General features: G+C 44.0%; 1 protein-coding gene across 1 annotated transcript in view; it reads left to right on the forward strand.

Moving 5' to 3' along the window:
- The window catches only part of GLTP (glycolipid transfer protein), a 221,682-nt gene extending 203,933 nt beyond the window's left edge, over positions 1 to 17,749 (forward strand). Inside the window, exon 5 of the mRNA XM_078667349.1 lies at positions 16,668 to 17,749. Within this exon, the coding sequence (XP_078523475.1) occupies positions 16,668 to 16,850 (183 nt within the window). The 3' untranslated portion in view covers positions 16,851 to 17,749. The remainder of the gene's footprint in view (positions 1 to 16,667) is intronic.
- The last annotated feature ends 6,845 nt before the right edge of the window (positions 17,750 to 24,594 follow it).

Consider the following 24,594-nt stretch of genomic DNA (forward strand, 5'->3'; position numbering starts at 1 on the left):
GCATTGGGTCACATTTGAAATGTTTTGTTAGAATAATTATACTTGAAATTGTTTTGTTCACAATACTTAGCGTCAAGTCATCTCATTTTGTTGCAATTGTCAATGTTTGATGTTTCCAACAAAGAGATTGAAAGTTATGATGAAATAAGAAATACATTATTTCACAACAAGTTTCAGTAAAGTTTTATTTGAATTTTGAAAACAGTATGAAACCAGATCAAATTATTGAAACCTTGGGGACGGTTGCTGAGCACTGCGCAGGCTTGGATTGATCCGGGTCCTCTCGCATGCATTTATGCTCAGCTGGCATCTACAACAAGGGTCGTGGGGAATGCGTTTTCGATAGCATGGTCATGAATCTTTGCCTATGCTTTTTCTTTGACTCCTTTCCAAACTAGGCTTCTCAGAAAGATGAAGGCGGAACCTTGCAGGATAACTCTTATAGCTCCGAGATGGCCAAGGCAGCATTGGTTCACACAGCTACTTCTCCTTCTAGAGACAGTAAATACAAAAGTGGATGTAGTTGGATGTGCTGACAATGAATCAACGCCAAGTACCTCATCCGGACCCGAAATCCTTACACTTGTCAGCTTGGCTCCTGAATTCAATGAGTTTGCACACTTGAACATCTCAAAAGAATGCACAGACATTTTGGCTAGAGCCTTAAATAGAAGCTGTTCTGTACCTGGTGTCAACAATCAAAAATACACCATATATCCTCTTTATTAGAAGAAATTCTTCCTTACTTATTACTTCTGGCACAGTCTGGCCTTGCTCATGCCTCCATTAAAGTACACTTGGCGTCCGCATCTTGTTTCCGAAGGTCCCCAACATCACCATGGTTATGGTCTAGCAATAGCAAGCTCATCAAAGAATTTCTAAAAGTTTTTTTTTTGTTTATCTGCCAGTAACGCAACTTCCTCCACTGTGGCAATTGCATACAGTACTCTCACAATAGATGAAGGGCCCATTTGAGCCGATACACCAAGCAGAAAGGAAGTTTTTCATGGAAAATGGTGGTTCTACTGGCATTACCATCAGCAAGAAGAGTAGGGGAAATATCAGCATTCACCGTTCAGGAGCCTTACGCACATTTCAGAAGTGATAGTGATCCTATGAACAAATCCAAGATTCATTCCAAACGTGACATCAGAATTCCATTAAAAAGAACCAATGGTGTTAAAGACATTCTTTTCTTTCCAGATCCAAAAGATGTAGCAGAACAAACATTACATTCTTTAGATGTTAAAAGATGTTTGAAGTTTTATCTTTCCAGGACAAAACCGTTTTGTAAATCCGATCAATTGCTAGTAGCATACAGTATAGCAAGGTGGATATCATTAGCCATATATTTCTGTCCTCAAAAAGCTGGCAGACCTTTTCAGACTAAAGTGCAAGCTCATTGTACTAGAAATGTGTCAATGTCTACAGCTTTGGTCGCCGGTGTGTCTATGCAGGAAATGTGCAGGGCAGCAACATGAAAGAATAGACCCTTTTATGCAACACTAATGCTTGGATTCCACAGTGCTCAAAGGTGCTGCAGTGGACCAGGGAGTGTTATGCCATCTCTTCCTGTAAAGGTGAGCTCTCACAGTGATTTATGCCCGACATACGCTGATATATTGCGCAAGTTTAACACTACATATGTTTATATATGTATACTTGTATGTATAGATATGTTGTGCTGTTTTTCTGCTATTTATTCTGAATCAAGCATGTGAATCTATGAAAGATCCACTACTGAAGAAGAAACAAAGTTACTTACCCCTAACTGTGATTCTCCAGTATTGGTATCTTTGATAGATTTCATATTTGTGAGTTAGGATATTTTGCGCTGCAGCTTAGCCGCAGGGGCAAATTCTTCTACTTTTTTGCTTCTCTCTCTGGATACTTTATCTAGAGTGTATACTGCAGCAGAAAGCCACCGTAAGTCCTCTGTTTCTAACCAGCACTATATTACGCTGTAATAGATTGATAGGGTGATAGGGTTATCCCATAGGAGAGATTATCAGTTTCCATCATGGCCGTAATTCCTGGATTATCATTTGGGGAAGATATTGTATCTAACATCTTGGCAGGACCCTCGCTTCTGGGGGATGCGGCTGTCACCAAACTTTTGGCTCAAGGGGAAGGCTGGGACACTTTGTTAGATTTAAAGAGGACACAAGTTAAAACAATACTGCATGGGGTGATATTATCCGAATTCTTGAGGGCGAATGCAGCTCCACGGGGCCTTTTGGTCACTAATGAACCCCTTATATTTCTGGAGGATGAGGCGTTTAGACGGGATTGGGCCCTAGTGGCCTGGAAGTGTACTCAAGACTGGTTAGTCTTAATAATCAGTACCACCAAGAGGCTAGCTGATGCTCGCTTGATCCAGATTCAGTCTACAGAGTTGGGACTTAGGACTGACATTGTAATGGCTACATTTGACCATAAACTAGACCTAATAAATGTGGAACCTGCTGAGTACAGGGATCATCTAATGCACTCAAAGATTACCAAATTGCAAAAAGACCTAAAAAATGTCTCTAGGGAAAAAGTTAACCCTTACACCACAGAAGAATTTGCAAGGCAGAAACTGGCTGAGAATAACGGGTAATCCGCAGGGTCGACCACGACACTATACAACGAGTAGCTCTAGTGAGGGTGATTATCCAAAGAAAAGGAGGGTTAGAGGAGGTGGTTATTGGCGGGGACCAATAACGCCCATGTTCCAACAGCCATTTCATCAATACTCCAATCAGGCCTAAAACTGGCCTTTGATGTGGTATGCCCCTCCGCCTCCTTTTCCTAACACTCATTTTGAAGACACCTGTTTCGTTTTCAGACCCCCCAGTTTCAAACCACGCAGTTCCAGAATTCCCAGGGGCCTTTTTTAGGGCGGGGCCGGAGCAAGGGCTGCGGAAAACAAAGAGGTCACCAGCGAGTAACATGGGACAATCAGGATCAAGAAATCACCCAGCGGGTGACCAGGAGTATGGCATCGAGCAGCCTACCCGGGACCAGTCACGGACCAGCCTAGTCTTACATTTATCATCCACTGTCCTATCGCCTATACAAGAACAATTACTCAACAAAGGGTTGGGCTTTGTCCCTACTAACCAGTTGGATCTGTTCAAGTTACGCCAGGATGTGGCTGTCTTCTTTCGTAATGTGAGATTAAAAATCTTCTTTCAAGATCAGGAGTTCTCAGACCCCTCCAAGGGAGACTCCCCTTTTGCCCCAAGTCTACTTTCATCTCCCAGTTAACTCTACTACCACCGGAAGTGGTGGCTTTTAGGCAGGTGGTTGTACATGATTTGGAGAGTTTAAATCAATCTCAACATCGTCATTTTTCCAATCTGTCTAATGTAGAAAGATTGACACTGAAGGAGCTTATGTTAAATAGGGATATTGTCCTGAAGCTAGCTGATAAGGGTGGGGCCACGGTGATTCTGGATAGAAACACCTACAGTGAGGAATGTGCCCGCCTTTTATCAGATACAAGGAATTACCGTAGGCTTACTATGGATCCCACTGAGGAAATCACTAAGGAGATTGTCACTGTGGTGGAGGAAGCCCATCTAAATGATTGGATTTCAGGACACGAGGTTGAATTTTTAATGAATTAACAACCTAAAACGCCTTATTTTTACATCCTTCTGAAAATCCATAAAACAGCAAGACCCCCTCCTGGTAGACCTATCGTCTCCGGGATGGGGTCCCTGCTGGAACCCTTGTCACAATTTTGTGACTTCTACCTGAAACCCCTTGTACAAAAGCTGCCTGCCTACCTGAGGGACACCCTTGACATCCTGAACCATCTGAAGAAATGAAATGAAAAATTGCACTTGTATAGCGCATAACTACCCGGAGGCCTCGCAGCGCTTTTGACCGATTACTGTAACGAGCTCAGGGTGAATCAACACGCTTTTGCAAACAGATGGGTTTTCAAATCCTTTCTGAAGGACATCCGGGAAATGAAACTAAAAATATATATGAAGGATATGTCTTTTGATCCAAACACTGAGTTCCTCATGGGCCTGGATATCGAGGCCTTATATACAAATATTCCGCAGAGAGAGACTCCGAGAGTTCTGGAAGATATTCTATTTGCGGAAGAGTGGCTCTACCAAACACCCAGGGCCTTTGTACTACACCTGGCAGAAATAGCCCTTACCAGAAACTTTTTTGAATTTGATGGAACGATGTACCTGCAAACCCATGGTACCTCTATGGGTAGTGTCTTTGCGCCACGTTTGGTGGGATTGTATGTGGGGGCCTTTGAGCGTACCATGATCTGACATCTCCTGCCCATGGGGACCAAACTTGAAATTGTGGCGTTGTTATATTGATGACGTCTTGGTAGTTTGGAAGGGCGATGAACCATCAGTCGCCTGCTTCTTGGAGTGACTCCATCAAAGAAATCCTCTTCTCCACTTCACCTCAACCGTCACCAAAACAAGTCTACCCTTCTTGGATTTAGTGATAGAACCAAGAGAAGGGTCACTACATACGAAAGTTTTCCACAAACCTACCAACAAGAATGCACTATTGGCATTTGACAGTTTCCATCCGAAGTCCCTAAGGGACAACCTGCCGGTGGGACAATTCTTTCGTATACGCTGCAACTGTTCAGAACGGGCGAACTTTACGGTAGAGGCTGACCTTCTATCATCTAAACTACAACAGAGGGGCTACCCGACTAGGGTTATCAAACGAGCGAGAAAGAGGGCTACTAATGTTGATCGTGAAGCACTTTTGTCTAAAACCATCAGACCTAAAATGAATAAATCGGTGTTTGTTTCAACATTTAATACCGCGTCACAACAGATCAGAAAAACCGTATTACGGAATTGGAAGATCCTTAACTCCGGTGGTTTGAATGTGGACAAACCCTTGTTTTCTTTTAAACGGAGCCAGAATCTTAATGACCTTCTCATCAATACCAGACCACGGGCACCTGAGTACTGGGACTACTACTAATCCTACAGGTTTACCCAGAGTGATGGGCCACACTTGCTGTGGCTCGTGCAGCGTTTGCCAGCTCAACTCCAACACCAAGCTTATCGACCTGGGACTCCATTCCCCGTGGGAACAGAGATCCCATACCAACTGCAACTCACAGGGGGTTATTTATCTAATCACGTGCCCATGCGCAAAACAATATGTAGGCATGACCAGTAGGAAAGTGAAGACTCTAATTACAGAACATCAAAGCACTATTAGATGTGGCAGATCTACACTAGGCTGACTTCACATTTCCTAGAGGCAGGGCACACCCCGGTAGATTTGAGGTGGACTGTCATCGAGAAATTGCAATTGGGTATGCACACTGCGGATGACAATCTAAAGTTATTGCTGCGGGAAAAGAAATGGGTTTACCGTCTCAAGAGCCATATTGTGGGACTAAATGATTATATACCGTGGCAATGTCTGAGTAGATGAACTGTGATTCCCCTCCAGATGTTAATTTGGAACATGGATTCCAGGGGATTAAAATGTGAGCTATTGGTAGCTGTGACGGTTATGGTGGGCTGATAGTTGCTGACACTTATTGGTGAGTGGCTACCCTCATCTGTGAAACACTATCTTTTCCTTTTGACCATAAGTATATTCCACCTCCTCTGCCTTTTTCGAATTGCTTGCCTCAATCAGCTGGAGAGATACCTTCCCCCCCTCTTCTTAACATGTGGGTTGGGGGGTTTTGGGTATTTAGATTGACATCAATCGCCATTAATATGAATATGGAGGGATTTCTCCTGATTTACAAAATAGGTTTGGACCCCGAGGATCACTGTATGCATATTCCATGCTCTTAGTATGCAGTGTTTTAATCGGCGGATCACCATGTAAACACCTAACGGTCACTTCACCTTTCCTTGACCATGGGGTATGGGGAAAACGTGTTTCTTAACCTTACACTAACTATGGGCGGACCGCTATCTAACTACTCAGCAGTCACTTCACCTCTCCTTTACCATGGGGGGATTGGGGTAGCGTGTTTTTAACCGAACACGATCTACCGAAAATTGTATTGCCCACTTTTATGTATGTGATGTGATGTGATTTATTTGGACTCATTGGAATATACCAGAACCGGATTGATAAAGCAGGCTGGGATTAACCGCTTCCGTGCGGCAGGAATTTCAGCGCTGTGCTGAACATTTCAATCGCGGGAGTGGTTGTGACGGAACCATTCCGTCATCAGCACAGCTCAACCGTGACTGATGACGGAATGGTTCCGTCACCAGCGTCGAAGGGGTTAATAGGAACGCGAAGTCCGGACCCTGCGTGTACCATGTGCAGTGTTACCAATGGGCGGGTTGCCATGCAAACGCCCGACCGGTACTACACCTCCCAGCAACCCCATGTTTGTGACCCAATTACACGCACGTGCCCTCTAGCGGGTGTGAGAGGGCGTATGCGGAAGAGTTTGGCATAAATTAATGGAGCCGCCTCCCGACTGGCTATCTACGCGGCGACCAAGAGGCAGGCATGAATTAACGTGGATATCTATCGGAACAGTAAGGAGTATCGTATGTGGGAGGCATTACTTAAACTGTGTGTAACTTTTAAGAAACCCGGGCTATTATTATTCTACACATTGTCCAGATGGAATACCGTGCTGGATGCAGGGAATGCTTTCCGCGGACTATGAAATCAACAGTTTTTCACTGACCTCTTTCTCTCGTGAACACAGGTTGTGTTCTTTGGAATCCTCCCCGCCGGGTGCCTTTTCGAGCTTTATACATTAATAAACTCAGTGAGTTCGCCATAATAGTGGGGATTAGGAGGTTTTTCCCATCCTATATGTACGCTAGTTTGGTAATACTAATTGCAGCAGGTTGCGCTATAGGAGAGTGTGGCTTATCTTATGCAGCAGTATATTTTAATTGTTTTCTTTTTATGCACAAACCCTTTTCGCCATAATTGCATTGCGGCATGTAGGGTGTTAGGTGGATATATGAGCCACCCAAAGGATCTGCTTAATAGAACAGTTCCGGATATTTTTGTAACTAATGGGGATAGCATCAAGTATTAAACATACGCTAACTTATTGGGGTTTATGACTATATGCACAACACATGACAGCATACCATCTGTTGTGCTTCTTTTCAGTATTTGTTTCCTGTGATGGCGGTGCTATCCTCCACATGTGTTTGATCAATTTTGGATCCTTTTTACTCCATCTATCTGCCTGACTGTGGTGAGGTGGATCATAGGACTGGGATAGATGTCCTGAGAAGACTGGGGTGACCAGTTTAACTTTGGCACAGTAAGTCGGTCGAAACATGTTGGCACAAGCAGTCCGAGGAGGGGTGTTTTGAGAACTTAATATTCTCTTTAAAACACTGCCCATCCTTCACTATTTTTAATCCTGGTTGTGGAACCTATAAATAAAGGTTGGGAGGGTATCCATGAGCCAGTTTTAAAGCACTTCCTATGCTGCACTTTGTTATATCACGATACCCAGTCACAGGGTGATATTTACTGTGTTATCACTGTTTTTTCACATTTGTGTTGTTTTGTGTATGTGTCTTCTTGATTTGTTTCCCCCCTCCCTATGCTCTGTCCTGAGCGTGGCTACGCCAGGGCGTTTTGTAAGCAGACCCGATGATGAAGCATGTCACACACATTTGTGTGTGAGTGAGGGCAGTTTTCAAAACATATTAGTTTTGCCATTTTCGTGTCTGTGTTGTATTTTGTTTCTCCCTACCCCTCTATGTGCTTACATCTTTCATAGATTCACAAGCGACCCAACCTCCTCCCCTGAAAGGCTCACCTTACTTTTGGTACTATTGCATTTTCACACTTGTGCCCTAAAAATCTGAGAGACTGAAGGCTCTGATAAGTGTTCTGGAGGGTGCTGCTGCAACCCAATTGGCTAGAGTTAAAAAAAAAATGGATATGTTATTAAAGTGAAGGTTTTATAGCCTTGCAAGATATGTTTAATATTACAGTGCTTTTTAGTTGTACCACAGGACTCTCATTTCGACTGGGAGGAATGATTCAAGTATGTGAATCTATGAAGGATGCCAATACTGGAGAACCAGTTACAGCAAAGTAACTTAGTCTCTTACTAGCCCACATCACCTCCCCTAAGTAAGCCTTGGACTGCTCTGCTTCGCTACCCTGAGGGAGTCGAGTGTAAAATGGAAAACTGACATTTTGCATGGTTACAATTCAAGACATACTTCAACTTCTGGACCATGGAGATTATATTACTACAATAGATCTCCAACATGCTTATTTTCATATTCCAGTTCATTCACGCCATCAAAAAATGTTTAAGGTTCACAGTAGCTGGCAGTCATTATCAGTTAAAAGTTCTCCCATTCAGCCTCCAATCATCTCCCTGTATTTTCACAAAGGGCCTCCCAGTAAGGAGACAAATGTGGACCTATGACTTCAGCAGTCCTCTCATCCTGCATAACTAATGGCCCTATTTTTTTTTACATCATGTAGGCGTGATTTCTTGGGATGAGGGTTGAGCGGCGGACTCCGTTACTGCCCGAGAGAAATGCTGCTTGAGGGCTGGAGCCCTTGTTATAGCTACCAGCGCTGGAGGTGAGGCCGGGACTAAGCGCGACGATCGGGGCGGCCGCAGGACTTCTACCAGCAGCGCACTTTGGGCTGCATTGTGCCGAGGCTCGCCTGGCTGACCCTAAGATGTCGGCCCGCTAGAGACATCGGAGCTGCTACTCTCCGGGCGGACACAAAAGCTTATGCCCCGCTCTTGCCAGACATCGCCTAGTGGGCCTACGACCTGGCGGCGCTTACCTGGCCCAGCGGCAGCTAACCCTGAATACTTTGAGCTGGTCACAAAATGGAGACACTCGTTCCAAGTGAGGGGCCTTCATCTAATCTTGCCCTCCGACGATGAGACAGGCAGATACTGAGGTTGGTGTCTGCCTCTACCTACCGATGCACTTAAACTTTGCAAACCAGTCTATTAGAACCAGGCTGTCCTGCGTCGCACCCCTCCTGGGACAACTCACCCAGGGCACTCCTTGTCATCTTCTACCCACCATTTTGGGACGCTCAGTAGCCTGCACATATGCTGCGTTTCAGTGGCCTCGACCCCACACACTGCCAAACGAACCTTGTGGCCGCCCCCAGCGCAACGAGGGAGGACCCCCTGGGCCTGTCCACATGCCGCCCAAGAAGGGGACGACCAGAAAGGTCTGCAAGAGACCCCGCTCAGCGACACCGCACGGAGAACTCCATTATGGCGCCTGTGAAGAAACAGACCTGCTTTTTGAATGCCTCGCAGCAGATCCATGGGAACTTTTACCGAACTGCCTACCCCCTACCCCTCCCTGCTCTACTCCTCTCCTCTTTCCGGCTATTAACCTTTGCCCTCACCTGTCCTTGCCCTAGTCCTCACCCTGTTTACCTGTGAATTTCCAGCGAAATTTGAGAGTTAGCTATTTTGTCTGATGCCCGATGGAGCTACCTGGTTTAGCTATAGGGGAGACAGGTCGGGGATTCCCTCCTTGGACGTCACCTACCCAGTCGGTCTTTAGTCAGACTTCCTTTCGTCTCTCCTGTCGTCTCTTCCCGCTTCCTCACTCTATCTATATCTCTACTTCTCTCTTAATGTATTGAGACTGAACTATTTTGTCTGATGCCCGATGGAGCTACCTGGTTTAGCTATAGGGGAGATGGGCCGTGGATTCCCTCCTTGGTCGTCACCTACCCAGTCGGCCTTTAGACAGATTTAATTTCGTCTCTCCTTCTTGTCTCTTCCCCTATCCTCCCTTTCTCACCTTCTCTGTTCCCTCCCCCCTACGCTCCAGTTATTCTGCCCTCCATGTTATTTAAATGTTTCCCATTGAGACCTAGCTATTTGACCAAAGCCCGGTGGAGCTACCGGATAGCTGTAGAGGAGATGGGTTTAGGGACTTCCCCCTCGACCGTCACCTACCCAGCTGGTCTTCGGGCAGACTCTCCTTCGTCTTTCTGCCGTATCTCCCTCCCCTCCTGTTTTTCTGCGAACCTCTTCCCTCGACACTTGAGACCGAACTACTTTGTCTGATGCCCGATGGAGATACCTGGTTTAGCTATAGGGGAGATGGACCGTGGATTCCCTCCTTGGTCGTCACCTACCCAGTCGGTCTTTAGACCGACTTCCTCTCGTCTCTACGGTTGTCTCTTCCCCTATCCTCACGTTCTCACCTCACCTACTCACCACATTTTTTCTCTCTCCTTTCTCTCCTCTCCTAATGTATTGCTGATTGTTCGATGCAATGTGTAATTGCTGATCTTTTTCTATTTTACTGTTCAACCACATTGTTGCACTTCCTTTCGTCCCTCCTGTCGTCTCCTCCCACATCCTCCCTCTATTTATGGCTCTCCTTCTCCCCTCTCTCAATGTACTAAGACTGAACTTTTTTGTATGATGCCCGATGGAGCTACCTGGTTTAGCTATAGGTGAGATGGGCCGTGGATTCCCTCCTTGGTCTTCACCTACCCAGTCGGTCTTTAGACAGACTTCTTTTCGTCTCTCTGTACTGTCTCTTCCCTTATCCTCCCTTTCTCACCTCCCCTGCCCCCTCCACTACTTTTCTCTCTCCTTTATCTCCTCTCCTAATTGTATTGCATATTTTTTGGGGGGGGATTTATTGTGTAATTGTTGAACTTTTTATGTTACATTGTTAATTCTCATGTAAAGCGCTCCGATACCTCCGGGTCTAGCCAGCGCTATATAAAACTCTTTAAATAAAATAAAAAAAATAAAGAACAGTAGTTATAACAATAGTTATCATTGCTGCTACTCTTTTAATTATTCTAAGAGACCAGGGTCCCTACCAAAGGTGTATGGGGCAATGGTGCACAGAACCAAATGTAAAAACAATGCATTTATTACACGAGCAATCAAAAAAACAAAGCCAAAGATAAACCAGGTTCAGTAGCTAAAAAGGCTGGAAGTCAACAGATTTCCAGACCTCCAGCATCTACACACATAGTGACTTAACCATTAAGTTACATGTTAAGAACAGTAAAAATGCAATGAACATATTGTGCTCCACATAAATCCAAACGAACCAGTTTGGAGTCAAGATGTGTTTCTCGACTATGTTTCAATCCAGACTAGGATAGGGGGATCATCATCGAGACAAAAGTATACACCTGAGAGGTTGCACTAGGGCAGAGTACCGATGTACTGTAAACATGCCCCCTTACAGCAGATCCCTGGTGCAGGAAGAAGTTGGAGAGCCGGTAGTGCGCGGTGGCAGGATGCTGTTTTTGTGATCTAGGTTTTTGTTGACGTCTACCTTCCTTGTGTAGTTCCCCTGACTCCTGCTTTTGATGCAGTCTACTAACTTATAGCGATTTAAATGGTACAGCTAGCATCTTTTTTTTATCAGACCCTCACTGACTGTTTTGGTCTTAAACCCCCCATGTGTACATTATCCACTTTCTTTTTCAGAATGGGCTCTTAACACACTTACAAGGTGGATCGCAATATTATGATTGCAACCGTTGGATATTAGGCGACGTCTTCTTTTCAGACTGTCCATGTTGATTGTGAGACAGCATAGGGTGCTCTTCATGGAGCTTCACAGGAGGGCACTCAGTTCAGCACATGCAACCTAACACTACAGCTATCGCCAAGATCCCTCAAAAACAACACTAAAGTTCATCACAAGAATCCAAACGAGAAGAGTTGGCCAAGCTGTTCGCTTCACTAAACCCAAGAGCGAGAGACTAAATCTGCAAATAGTCCCCGTACACTGCACATAGTAGGTATCAAGTTGAGCAGGACTACTTTTCTGATGTTGCATTCATGCACGTTGATTATAATTTGGCAGTGATGGGGTTGAATATGAAAACCTAGTTCAAAAACATATTCCAAAGAGTAGATTTTACATCCAAATATGGCTGGCTGGAAGAGGGAATATTAAATTGTCCTCATCCTAAAATAGATGGGAAGTAAATTCGACTGAATATAAAGGGATTTAGGAGAAGTTGACTGTAGGAGAGTAGGGTCTGCTATCCTATGGTCACCCCAATTTTTTGCTTTTTGCTTCACTGGTTTATGACTTAATGTGGCTGTGGGCCTGCTAATCAGACCCACAGCCTGCTGTTCTCTCTCTAAATTCATGCCAATGCACACTAGGTGCATTACGAATTGGAACTGGTTCACCTTATTGGCCCCTGTAACAGTGTACCCCAGGTACCCAGGGCATAGGTGTTTCCAAGGCCTACCAGGGGCTGCAGCATGTATTATGCCACCCCTGGCCTGGCCTCCATATTTGACACAACTGGCTGATCACTCAGCTGGGGTAAGTTGGTGTAATCACCTCTTTCTTAGGTATAGTATATCCATATCTAACTAAAAATTGACACATATGTTCCTATCAGCCACTCCTATGGAAGGCCTCATCAATCCTGGAGGCAGAGTGCTTGGAAATATGTGAGATGGTGCTCTAGCATGAGCTGAGCCTGTCTGCAGCTTTCGGAACCACGTCCTTTAGCTGTTCCATGATACTGCCATACCATATACTCTTAAGTGCATTATGAACCTCGCGGTTAAATGCTATCTTTGGTTTGGCTTTATCAAAACATGTCGAGTAAGGTGTCATACGAATTGGGATACTACCCCCTCGCCAGTTCTGGCGACGGAGGTAGCATTCCACCCTTCTAGAGGGACACGACATGTACATAACCTGAACCCCAGTTAAAGTTAAACATGAGCCTCAGCATCACAAAATGGATGCTGCCACCACAGACACAAGTCTGACCTCCTGCTGCTGGGAGTCCTTCCAGCGAGGGAGGCTTGGACAAAGGGTTTCCTGCCTTGGGAGGTGCTAGCACCACCCCAGACAGGATTTTGTGTATTGGGTAGGACAGGGCTGAATAGAATGAGACATGCCTGGGGCACACAAGGTGTCCCTGTGCATAAGCCAGTCCAAACCGGTGCTGGGGCTTCCCAGCCCCAGTTCTGGCGCGGAGATGGACAAAGGAAAGGGGGTGTAACCACCCCCTTCCTGGTCCCACCCAGAGGAAGGACCTAGCAGGTAATCCGGCCCCTAGATTTGGAATAAGAGTAGGATCTGTGTTCCAAGACTTCAGATCATCCTGAACTCGACTTGAAACTAAGAAGAAGACTGGACTTCGACATTCTGCTGCACAGAAGACTGAAGAGAATCTCACTTGTGGTCAAGGAGTGACCACCCTGTGAATACAGGCACCAACCAGCAACTCGACGTCTGCTTTGCCGCCGGAGCCCGAGCCCAGAGCCCGATAAGACCTGGATTCCCAGACATCTCACAGCCCGATCCACAGTCCCTGAAAAGAAGAGACCCGTGGAGGCACCGAGAGACGTGGGACCGGCCATCTTGAAAGACCCCCGAGAAGCTGACTGCGCAGCACCCGAGGCACACTCGACGCTGTGCTTTGGGGTTTGAGAAGCCCCACCATCGAGCAGCATCTGCACCAAAGATCAGCCCCCCAGCATCTCCACGATCTGCGTTGGGCCCTTTTGCACTTCGCCACTCGACGCATCACCCGGTCGCTAGCCCGTTGGCTGGTGGCCATCTTGGCGACAAAATCTACGAACAACACCGCTGGTCTGGTTGCTCCAGACTGGCCCTCGCTCCCCTGAAAAAGAGAGCCCGCTCTGACCTTGCTGGTCCGAGTAACAAGCTTTCTTCACTTCCTGCGTGGCTTGCATTAGCCAAGGCCTGTTTGCTCCAATCAAGTTGCCGACACCGCCATCAGCTAGAGTCTTCGTGGGACAGCTCGTGACCGACTCCTGGACGTCCTCGACCTCTTCGTGTCCACGTGGCTACAGAGACAAGCTACACCTCTTCGCCTGGTTGCACCCGACATCCCCTGGTTCCATCCTGGTTCCACGGTAGTCACTGGCTAGTGGCTTTGAACATTGTCCCCTCTGCTTTCAGGTCTTCACATCTTCAGATCATCCTTGGATCCACCGGAACTCTCCTCGACGACCCGCCTGCAGCCTCTTCGTCTCCAGGCACCATCGACCTGCGTGACGAAACCCGACATCTTCGCACCTGTGCACCCGCTTCCTGTGGGTGAGGTAACTCGGCAACGCCGGTGTTCCTACACTGGTACACACCTCTAGTGCCTAGATCTCAAGTTTTGTCCTTCTAGGTCAGTCGGAAGGTTCCTAAAACAGTAACTTTATAACTTTTACGCACCATTGACATTGCATTGGTGCATGCGTGTGCTTTAAGCACTGCACCCGAGTCCCGCTGGCCTTTCCTGACTTCTTCACTGTTAGTCCCGAGCAGCTTCAGCGATTTCCCCAGGCCCTAGGCCTATTTCCTTTCCCATTGGTGGTTCTTATACCACTATTTTAGTATATGGTTTAAGTGGCCCCTAGGGCTCATCCATGTTGTGCAACTTTTGTATATTTAAACTGTGTTTTGTTTTAACGCATTTGCTTCTGTGCTCATAAAGAGTATAGGGGATTTTGTAGTAAATATATATATATATATATATATATATATATATATATATATATATATATATATATATATATATATTCAATATATATCTGTGTGGTGTCCTTTCATTCGGTATTCAAGGGGATTGTGTATGGTAAAAAAAGCTTGCTTCACATGCCTTTACAGAGTTTAGCCTAAGACTGCTTTTTCCACGCTACTAGGATAGCTGGTCTATAAGGTTGACTTACAACCAATCATCATAAGGGTTGCTTGACATGGTACAAGGTGATCACTAGAACTAGTGAGCATCATATACCAGGCCAACTTCTCACATTGACCTTTTGGAAATCTGTTCATGCAAATGATTACAAGACTGATCCCCATAATGTTGGATGGAAAGTTAAAGGGTAATGGTTATGCAGTAGGGCACCATGTGGTAAGAGGATTTCTTGCTAGACTTTGCAAAGCTTGCATCTAGACATGTTTTAGTTGCATGCTCCCATCTTTGGCACTCGTTTCACTAGCCAAAACACACATACACACACACAATTGAGAATGCACACTATGCTGCTGGTTTCTTATGGCTTTGAGGTGGAGTGTCCATTGGGCTGCACTGGTTAGTGTGTGACTCCCGAGACAGTTGAAAGCTGATGCTAAAGTCTGAGTTGGAGGCAACTGTTTATCAGCAAAAACTGTGTCCTCCAAAAGCATGTTTGGACTATCCATGACCAATTGAAAGAAAAGACTAAAAACATGTCTCTTCTTAAAGTGCATGCCGTTCCCCACAATTGGCATGTTCCTGTTGTGGAACCTGTTCCTAACTAGTTGTGAAGGCTGGAAAGCTAAAACAACATACCAGTAAATCTGCTTTCCTTTTACTCTTCGTTAAAAATGGCTCTTTATTTTGTATTTTTATAGAAGGCTTTTTTCGATCCTGTATTTGGTGCAGGTATTCTCTACATGTTGTGAAATAGATGCAGCAGAAAGGTAATTTTTCATAACTTTGAGAGGGCATGTGTTTACCTTTCAGAATGCAATAACATTTTGATTGGCTCTCCCCTTATGCTGCGCCCAGTTTGGAAACTCATCCAGTTAAGGATTTGTAAATGTTTTGCCAATGTTGATTATGTGCTTTTTGAGATCATGATCACTTAGTGAGATTAAACCGTGACATTGAAGTTGACGTTCATTATTGACGTTACTGCATGTGATGATTCTTCTAGTATGCCCAATGACATTTTCCTATCTTTTTGCCAAATTTTCTGCTAGATACCTATGTGAACCAGGAGCCCTGTCCACCGTGTTTTTTTTTGTAAACAAAAGATAGATGTAAAAACATTCCTTCATAACTTCAACGGTATGAGTGCTCTTAAATTCTCTGGTGTCTCTAACTCGGGCAAACCGTGTATACTTTCCTCCACTGTGTAGTAGTTTGTTGCTTATTTTCTTGATTCGGGGGCTGTTAAAGAATCCTTTCGCCAGACATTGTCCATGTGCATGCTGAGAGGACCATTGCGGTTTCGATGATCTTACAAAGTTGCTTTCAGCCAGATATGATTTATCATGAATCCATTTGGGCTACTCTGCATGTCTTTTTCAATCAGTTTCTATTGGGCATCTGCCTCAGACCAGATGCGTAGATCAGTCAAGCCGTCTTAAAGGCTAATCTCTGCTGACCTCTCGCGTTTCCTTTACAGCTGTCACCTATTCAGTTTTTTCAGATGTTTTTCATCTGACAAGTCCACAGAAAAGAAGACTGACTTTAGCATTAACACTATTCACTGTAGATAGTCTTACGCTCATAGTCCACCTCACCCCTTCATCAGGTACCCGCTCACCATCCCTGCTCTGTATACATTTGTTGTAGACCGAAGGAACTGCATTTAGGCTATCAGAACTAGTATGCCTAATGTGGTGGAGGATGGAGTAGACTGTCTGAATTGTATTCCCTTTATAAGCTTAAGACGCGTGTTTCTAGATCTATGGACATCCTACTGTTCTGGAGGAAAGGAGACTAAAGTCTAAGTTGGAGTAGAAGAGTTCTTAACAGAAGGAACCTTACACTTTCTTCTTCTCTACCATCCTTCCTCTCTTCCTTCCATTTTATGAATCGATCTATTTTCTTCCATTTAAAACTTAACAAATATGTTCTTGGAAATGTTCGTAGTAACTCACTAGATTTAGTGATATTTATATATAAACTGTACGTTTGCCTTGAATTTTTCTTTTATATTTAACTTCACTTTTTTCCTCCATCAGGCTGCACTTTTAGCTGCTCCTTATAAAGATGATTTCCTGAAAGCTTTATCCAAAGGACAGAATGTGAAAGAAGAAGAATGCATAGAAAAGATTCGCCAGTTTTTAGTGAACTTCACTGTTACTATTGATGCAATTTATGAGATGTATTCAAAGATGAACGCAGAACTGGATTATAAAGCCTAAGTTTTTGAATTGTTGCATCAACACTTGTAGTACCACAAGAATATTTTTACAAAAAAGACCTTAATCACTGTGACTGGCTACAGGGATTGCCCCCCTTACAAGTGAATAAGGAACAACTGAGATCATGACCTGGCTATGCAGGGTATGCAGTTTTAAATATTATTCTCCTTCCAAATAAAGCAATAAAGTATTGATCTTTTGAGTTTCCTTATTCTGTAATGATTCTTCGGAACCTAACATTTACATTTTTCAATTGCGCATTTGGAAAATCTGATCAAAGTTATCATTGAATCTTAACTGTATTTAGCACCTATTAACTTATTTTTCTATGCAGAAATGACATGCGTGCTTTTATGCTATTTAATGTCTGCATTTGATGTAGAATGCCTCCATTTGGAGACCTTTTAATATTGCTCTAATGGGTTGATAAACTTTATACTTGATTAAAATGTTGCACTACCGCACTGCTTCTGATCATACTACTAATTTTTCCTTTAGTGTGTAATTCATTTACATACTGATGTTACAGATGTTGGCTTTGATCAAAATGTGTTTAATGACCGCTGTTTCTATGTGTGGTGCTAATATTTCACGATAATTGTTTTGCAGTTCTATTTCTGTTCTGCATAACTGTAATTCTTCATGGATTTGTGACCTCATGTTTTTCGTAATATAGGATGTAATTGTATTTTTGTATGCTTATTTCTTTTAACTTTGTGAATGGTCTTACATGAAGGCAGCCCATACCTTCAACTGGTTTGTGTACATCAGAAATGTATTTTCTGTAAGCTTATAAGCACATCCGTTGGAATATTAATGTGCTTTGGGTTATTAAGTGAAAAGGGAGTGTAATGTTTATTTAAAACTTGTAACCTTTATTAAAATGGTATATATTTTGAGACTCTGCCAATAATTATTTTGTATTGGTGAAAATATACAAATGCACTTCCTAATATGATGTTTATAGCCTCCATCTGCTGAACACGCAAAAGGTAGTAGTGGGGAATAGAAGGCTGCTTCTTTGGTCTCTGGGGGGGGACCATCAGAAGGCGAGCATCTCGGCATCTGTCAAGAGCATTGCCACATGTGAGGTTGCTCTAGCTCACTAAAAGAAACGAACAGTGTCACTTTGGAAGGAAAGACTAGGTGAAGAGTTGAAATGGCACTAAGGCTCGATATCTTTAAAAAAAATAATGCAATGTATGTCTATTTAATTATACAAGGAATCCCAATAGGGGTAATCGAGAATGAGTGTACTGGGAATGCCTTATTGAAATAGTAATTTGAAATAGAACAAGCAGCTGGGTTCTAGCAAACCGCACTACCAGATGTAGTCACAGTCTTATTAGTCTATATTGCCCACCTCAAATGATCTGCTGCTGGTAGATCATAAAATAAATACAACAGTTTGTGGATGAGAGGCAACATAAAAAAGGACAAATCAAATGTACATATGAAAGTCGAAGTCGTTCCTTTGTTGATAGTTTTCTTTTTATTAGTCAGATGTATTCAGTATGCACAGGATCAGACAACAGCCAACGCGTTTCGCCCATAGATAGGGCTTCTTCAGGGCATTGATAGTAGGTGAAAAAGGTACTTATGAGGAAGTAACAAGGAGGCGTGTTGATAAGAAATCTGGTCAAGAGTTGAGAGCGTCCCGTGTAGGGGAAAAGAAAACTCTTCAAGAAAAACACAAGGGCCTGCACGTAGCTAGGTCCAAGTCTGAGCGTAGGAGCCGTGTCCAGTGTACATCGAGTAGTCAGAAATGCTGGTACGAATAGTAATTTGTATCAAACAAAAGGCATGGTTTAGTTGCGATTAGCAGTTAATTTTGTTTTAAGAACAGTGATGTTAAGCCAAATGAAATCCCATAGCATGATGCCACTGGTTATTGTAAAGGTAGGTGTAGATGGTTCAATTCGATGCATCAGTTTTATAAGAATGCAGCTCTATGCATAGTTCCTCCCTACACAAATGTAAACATTTATTGGCTACAGTGAACATTAGAAACCTCGCTATCTGAAAGAAATGTATTTCGCTTTTTTATATTCATAATGTGAAACATTTATGAAGTTTTTCATGCACCAATATCTGAATCTAAACTCTAATTAAATAGGCTGAGATACTTTTTCTCCTGCCTTCTATTTCACAACCCAGCACTGCCAACTCATGAACCTATTTTTAAAGGCTGTTCCCACTGAACTGTAGGAATAGCAAAATTGGGTTCCGCTCATGGCAACCAAGCAACGTGGAGCTCAAAGCCTGGTGGGCATGTTGAGTTGGATCTCAGGACAGGAGTGGTTCCAGTGTGTGGGATTGGCACTCTCCATTAATTAACCTTGTTTTGAAGGCTGTACCCAGTGAAGTTTAGGAATAGGTAACTATTGGGTGCTGCTCATGGCAAGAAAAGCAACCTGAAGCTCAAAGCACAGTGGGTATGTTGAGTAGGATCCCTGGACAGAAGTGGTTCCAGTGCATGGTCAAGGGTTTCACCTTGTGACTAGTGCCATGTCTGCAGACCAAGGGTTGTGTCCATCTGTTATTGAGGGCATGGATCCCTAGCATATGGTGTGACATTTGGCAATCCTCAACCGAACACAGAGGAAGGGATAGAAGCAAATGGTAGGCACATAGTTATATCATAACAAAGCCAAACAAAATCACTGGCAAATGTTGCTAATCTAAGTTAAGGGTGACTATTAAGATCGAAAACCTATTTTAAAAAATCATCAAAATTCTGTAAAGGTTTCAGTCATCTTATCTCTTAGTTCTTTCCAACAACTGCATAATTCTAAAATTGCCTGGTTATGGTTAACGATACAATCTTGCATAGGGCAGCACAATGGACATCGGCAATTACAGGTGTGATGTAGCTTCACATTTGTGTTAAAGAAGAGTAACCCTTTGTTAGAAATGAGGTTTCTGGTTGGTTAGGTTATGCACCTAAGCCAGGCAGAACCCACTACTTTAGTCAGGACCTGTAAGTTAGACACCTAAGATGACCCCTGCTTACCCCCTTGGTAGATTGTCACAGAGCAATCAAGCTTATCCCAAAGGCAATGTATAAAGTATGTGTACACACAGTAATACAGTGAAAATACTACAAAAGGACTCCACACCAGTTTAGAAAAATAGCCAATATCTATCTGAATAGAACAAGACCAAAATGACAAATTCAAAATACACAAATCAGGGTATCACTTTTAAAAATCAATCTAGTATAGCTCTTAGTAATCAAAAATAGCTTCAACCAGGGCTATTTGGTCACAGTCAATGTCAACGACTCCGATTTGTCGGTTCCTGATTGCTAGGCAGGGGAGTTGATGCATCGGTTCCTTACTGCTGCAGGAGATGTGATGCTGCGGTTGCTGGTGCAGTTCCTCAGTTCCTTACTGTGGAGTGGCGTCTGAGGAGTTGAGTCAAGCCCCGATGCTTCAGTTTTCACAGCGTCGATGTCTGACCAGGCATCTGAGTCGGAGCGGTGCCCCAAGGACTATGGTGGTGCGGTGCTCAAGACTTGTGTAGTGGGGGAACCACTGCTCCTGTGCAGGGAGTAGCACAGCCTCAGTTGCAGATGGGCGCCAGTTCCAAAGTCAATCAGCGTCGATGCCTTGGGTTCTTCTTAGTAGCACCCCAAACTCACTTCCAAGGGCCTAGGAAGTGAAATTGGAACCACTTGGCAAGTAGGACTCCTCAGCAGAATGGCCCAGTGGTTGTAGGTGAAGTCCTTGATGGCCCTGAGACTACCTTAACAGGAGGTAAGCTCAACTCAAGCCCTTGGAGAACCTTTGAAGCAGGATGTAGAAAGCAAAGTCCAGTCCTTTCACTCCAAGGACATAAGCAGCAGGCCGAAACAGCAAAGCAAACAGCAGAGTGGCAGTCCGACAGCTATCCAGCTCTTAGTCCTGACAGAATGTCCTCAATCCAGGAGTATTCTTTGTATATAGTGTCAGAGGTCCAGTACTTATACCCATTTTAGCCTTTGAAATAGGCAAACTTCAAAGAAAAGTTTTTGTTGTGCTCAAGACCTTGCCTTTTCTTTCCTTGCCCTGGCCCCAGACGCATTAAAGGTGGTGGAGACTTCTATGTGTAAGGAGAGGCACAGCCCTATTACGGTGTCCCTGTCAACTCCTCCCGCCACTCTAGCTCAGAAAGATCTATCAGCCTGGTGATGGGTCATCAGGATATGCGGGACACGCCTCTACTCCCTTTGTGCATTCACTCTAGACAGTAACACAAACAGCCCAACTGTCATCCTGACCCAGACATGTATTCAGAGACAGGCAGAAGCACAGAAGGGTTAAAGTAAAAAAAAAAAAGGTGCCAACTTTCTAAAAGTGGCATTATCAGACCTGCAATTTAAAAACCAACTTCATTAAAAGATGTGTTTTTAAAATTGTGATTCCAGAGACATCAAACTCCAATTTCTATCTGCTCCCAATTGGCAGATACATTTGTAAGATGTTACCAGGCAGCTCCAATGCTAACCTATGGGAGAGATAGGCCTTGCCGTATTGAAAAACAAATTTAGAAGTATTTCACTACCAGGACATGTACAACACAGCAGTGCATATCCTACCTTTTAAATACACCACCCTGCCCATTGGGGTACCTTGGGCCTACCAAAAGGGAAGGTTTGGGCCTGGCAAGTGTGTGCACTTGCCAGGTCGAAATGGCAGTTTAAAACTGCACAGTGGCAGGCCTGAGACTTAAGGGTGGGAGGGGGGGGGGGGGGATACGATAGCTCTTTATTTTTTTAGGGTGCAAACAGCAGTTAAAACCCCACTACTTGGAGACTCATGGTGCTAGATGGCACTTTAGCAGCAAGTATGCTCACAAAATCATCTTATTTTTCCCTCATGACAGACTATTTTAAAGAAATCCTTTTACACCTAAAACCTACGAACAATGAACTAGAGCGTGTGATTTGTTATATGTTGTGTATGTCTTGTGTGTTTTCTTCCTTTACAGGGCACATCATCATTTTAGAACGACATATTAATGTCTAGCAGTTGCTGCCTTCATTTTTTTCTAAGTCACTGAGCCAAGGAATATGACATTTACAAAATACCAATTTGGTTATCCTTTATGTTTCTTTTCCCTACATCTTTGTTCCAGGTTTCTTGATGAAGATACATTGCAATAGACTTATAGGCACACATTTAGCCTTTTAAGAGCACTTTTTCTGTAAAGAACACCCTGATAATAATCGGAAGACGTGAGTAAAGTGGGGATCCGTCACCCCGTCCTGAAGAAGAAGCCTAGCTTCAAAACATGTCGACGACGCACACTTGAGGTGTTGTACATTAACATACCAAACATCTCACAATCACCCATTTTAACAGTACTAGCACGGGGCCCCATTCAATTTTTTTGCAGACCTCACGTGCCAGGTATTTTTTTAACCCTCACGTTTATCACTTTTAAGACCTCACCACTCGCACCGAAACACAAAAAAACCCACACGCACCACACATTGCCCAAAATGTAAAAGTGCTCCCGCATCGTCGCCAGTTAGCAGCACGCCGCATCCCGTAGACGGTTGCGAAGACCCCAATGATGAAGAATGACACCAAGGGTCCTTTTAGTGTGTGAGGGGTATTCAAAAAAACAGTGTGCTCCCCTACCTCTGTAGGGACCAGCGGAAGAACTTATAAATGTGGATTCTTTCTGTTTAATTAATCGTACATAGGGAGAACGGATCCACTTTGTCTCTCTTCTCCCTTGTTGTTATATTGAGTAAGTACAAACCGGCATTGCAAATATAAATAACCTGCAGCCCAAAGAATAGAGCACGACTGGTGCTGTATACCAAAGTAGAGGGTCCCCCCAAAAATGGGATAAAGTATGGGGTCCATGGGAAAAGTATAGATCCTAGATGGGTAATTACATGAATCCAGGGGAGAAAGAGAGCAACAGTCCCACAATAAACAACTGTCGGGCCGACTGCCCTTCCTAATATGTCATACTGTAACTTTGCTCTGGGAACTGCTAAATAGATCGATTTATGAATATTGATTGTAATGGGCTGTTTATTTGTTTAATAAAACAAATAAAAAAAAATAGAGCAGGATCACATCAAGACACTCATGGTTGCTTGACCCAGGCAGAACGGGTGATTAATGAAGCAAGGTCCGTGAACGACATGGAAGCCATTGGGTCAGATCGCATCCTGGCCATCTGATCAAGAAATGGTTTTGCTACAGGAAGCCATCCAGATATCACTCAAGTTGTCTGGTATTCAGGACATTTAAATAGATCGTTTTTTTCTTTTGAGTACTAGCCCCCTTTGATTTGTCTATCTGATCAAGGATTGTCATAATCATACTTTGCCACGGTTGTCCTGATGAAGATGGTAGAAAAAGTACGAATGGTTCACCAAAACATACGTCAACGCTTTTAATTTGCCCACTGTTGTTGGCCAATTTAGGAGGAATGATTACAGATCTCCTTCCTAGTCTTGGGTCTGTGAGACACAGCAGCGGCCTGTTTTTACTGATTGGACTACACTGGTTTTTAATTTTAAAATTGTTGGTAGTGGGCTCTTTAAACAAAAATTATTTATTAATTATACCAATTGATGTTTTTCTCTGACGAATTAAGATTACATTTTTTGTTGAAAATTAGGTTTTTTATTTGCTTCAAATGACTGTTATTATTTATTTTTTATTTATTTTAAAAGTTTTATATAGCGCTAGCTAGACCCGGAGGTATCAGAGCTCTTTACATGAGCATCAGATCATAGTAACAGGTTACATCGTTACAAAGGTTACACAGTTCTTAGAGCATGGCAACATAGTTACTTGTAAGGTAGGGATAACCAATAAGCACAAATACGAAAGGGGAACAGCAGGCAAGGTGAGAGATTCAGGGGAGTTGGAGCGGGGGAAGTAGACAGATAATGAAGGTGGGAAAGAGGAGGGGAGGGTGAGAGACACAGCATGGGAAGAGGAGGGGGAAGGGTGACGGGGACACAAACCGGTAGACGAGTCAAGGCAACGTCCAAAGTCCAGTAAGCTGTGATACCAGGGGAAGTGGTATCACTTCCCTATCTTTGTTGCGAGAGGCTCCTTTTACGCAGTGGACTCTCTCAGAGGGGTCTCTGAGACTCCAAGGCCTACACACTGGATCCTTCCCCAAAAAGGGGAGAGGGAGAGCTTTGGCAAGGGGTGCCATACCATACCTCAAGTGTGAGTGGCTCCCTTGGTACAGTGGACTTACTCAGCTGGTTCACTGAGACTCCAGAGTATAAATATTGGATCTTTCCCCAACAAAGGGAGGAGGAGTGCTTAGTCAAAGGGCACAAAGGACAGGGGGTAGGCAGAGTAGCAGGCAAGGGGGGAGATTCAGGGGAGAGGGGATAGGAGCTAGGGAAGAGACAATAAGGAGAGACAAAAAGAAGTCTGCCTAAAGACCGACTGGGTAGGTGACTACCAAGGAGGGAATCCACGGCCCATCTCCCCTATAGCTAAACCAAGTGGCTCCATCGGGCATCAGACAAAATAGTTTAGTCTCAATACATTGAGAGAGGAGGGAAGGAGAGACATAAATAGAGGGAGGATGTGGTAGGAGACGACAGGAGAGATGAAAGGAAGTTCAATAATGTGGTTCAAAAATACACCAGAAAAAGATCAACAAGTAAACATTATATCAAACAATCAGCAATACATTAGGGGAGGAGAGAAAGGAGAGCGAGAGTAGTGGGGGGTAGGGGAGGAGGGAAAGTGAGGATAAGGGAAGAGAC

Source organism: Lissotriton helveticus, chromosome 11 (genome assembly GCF_964261635.1).
Source record: "Lissotriton helveticus chromosome 11, aLisHel1.1, whole genome shotgun sequence".
NCBI classification, from domain to species: Eukaryota; Metazoa; Chordata; class Amphibia; order Caudata; family Salamandridae; genus Lissotriton; species Lissotriton helveticus.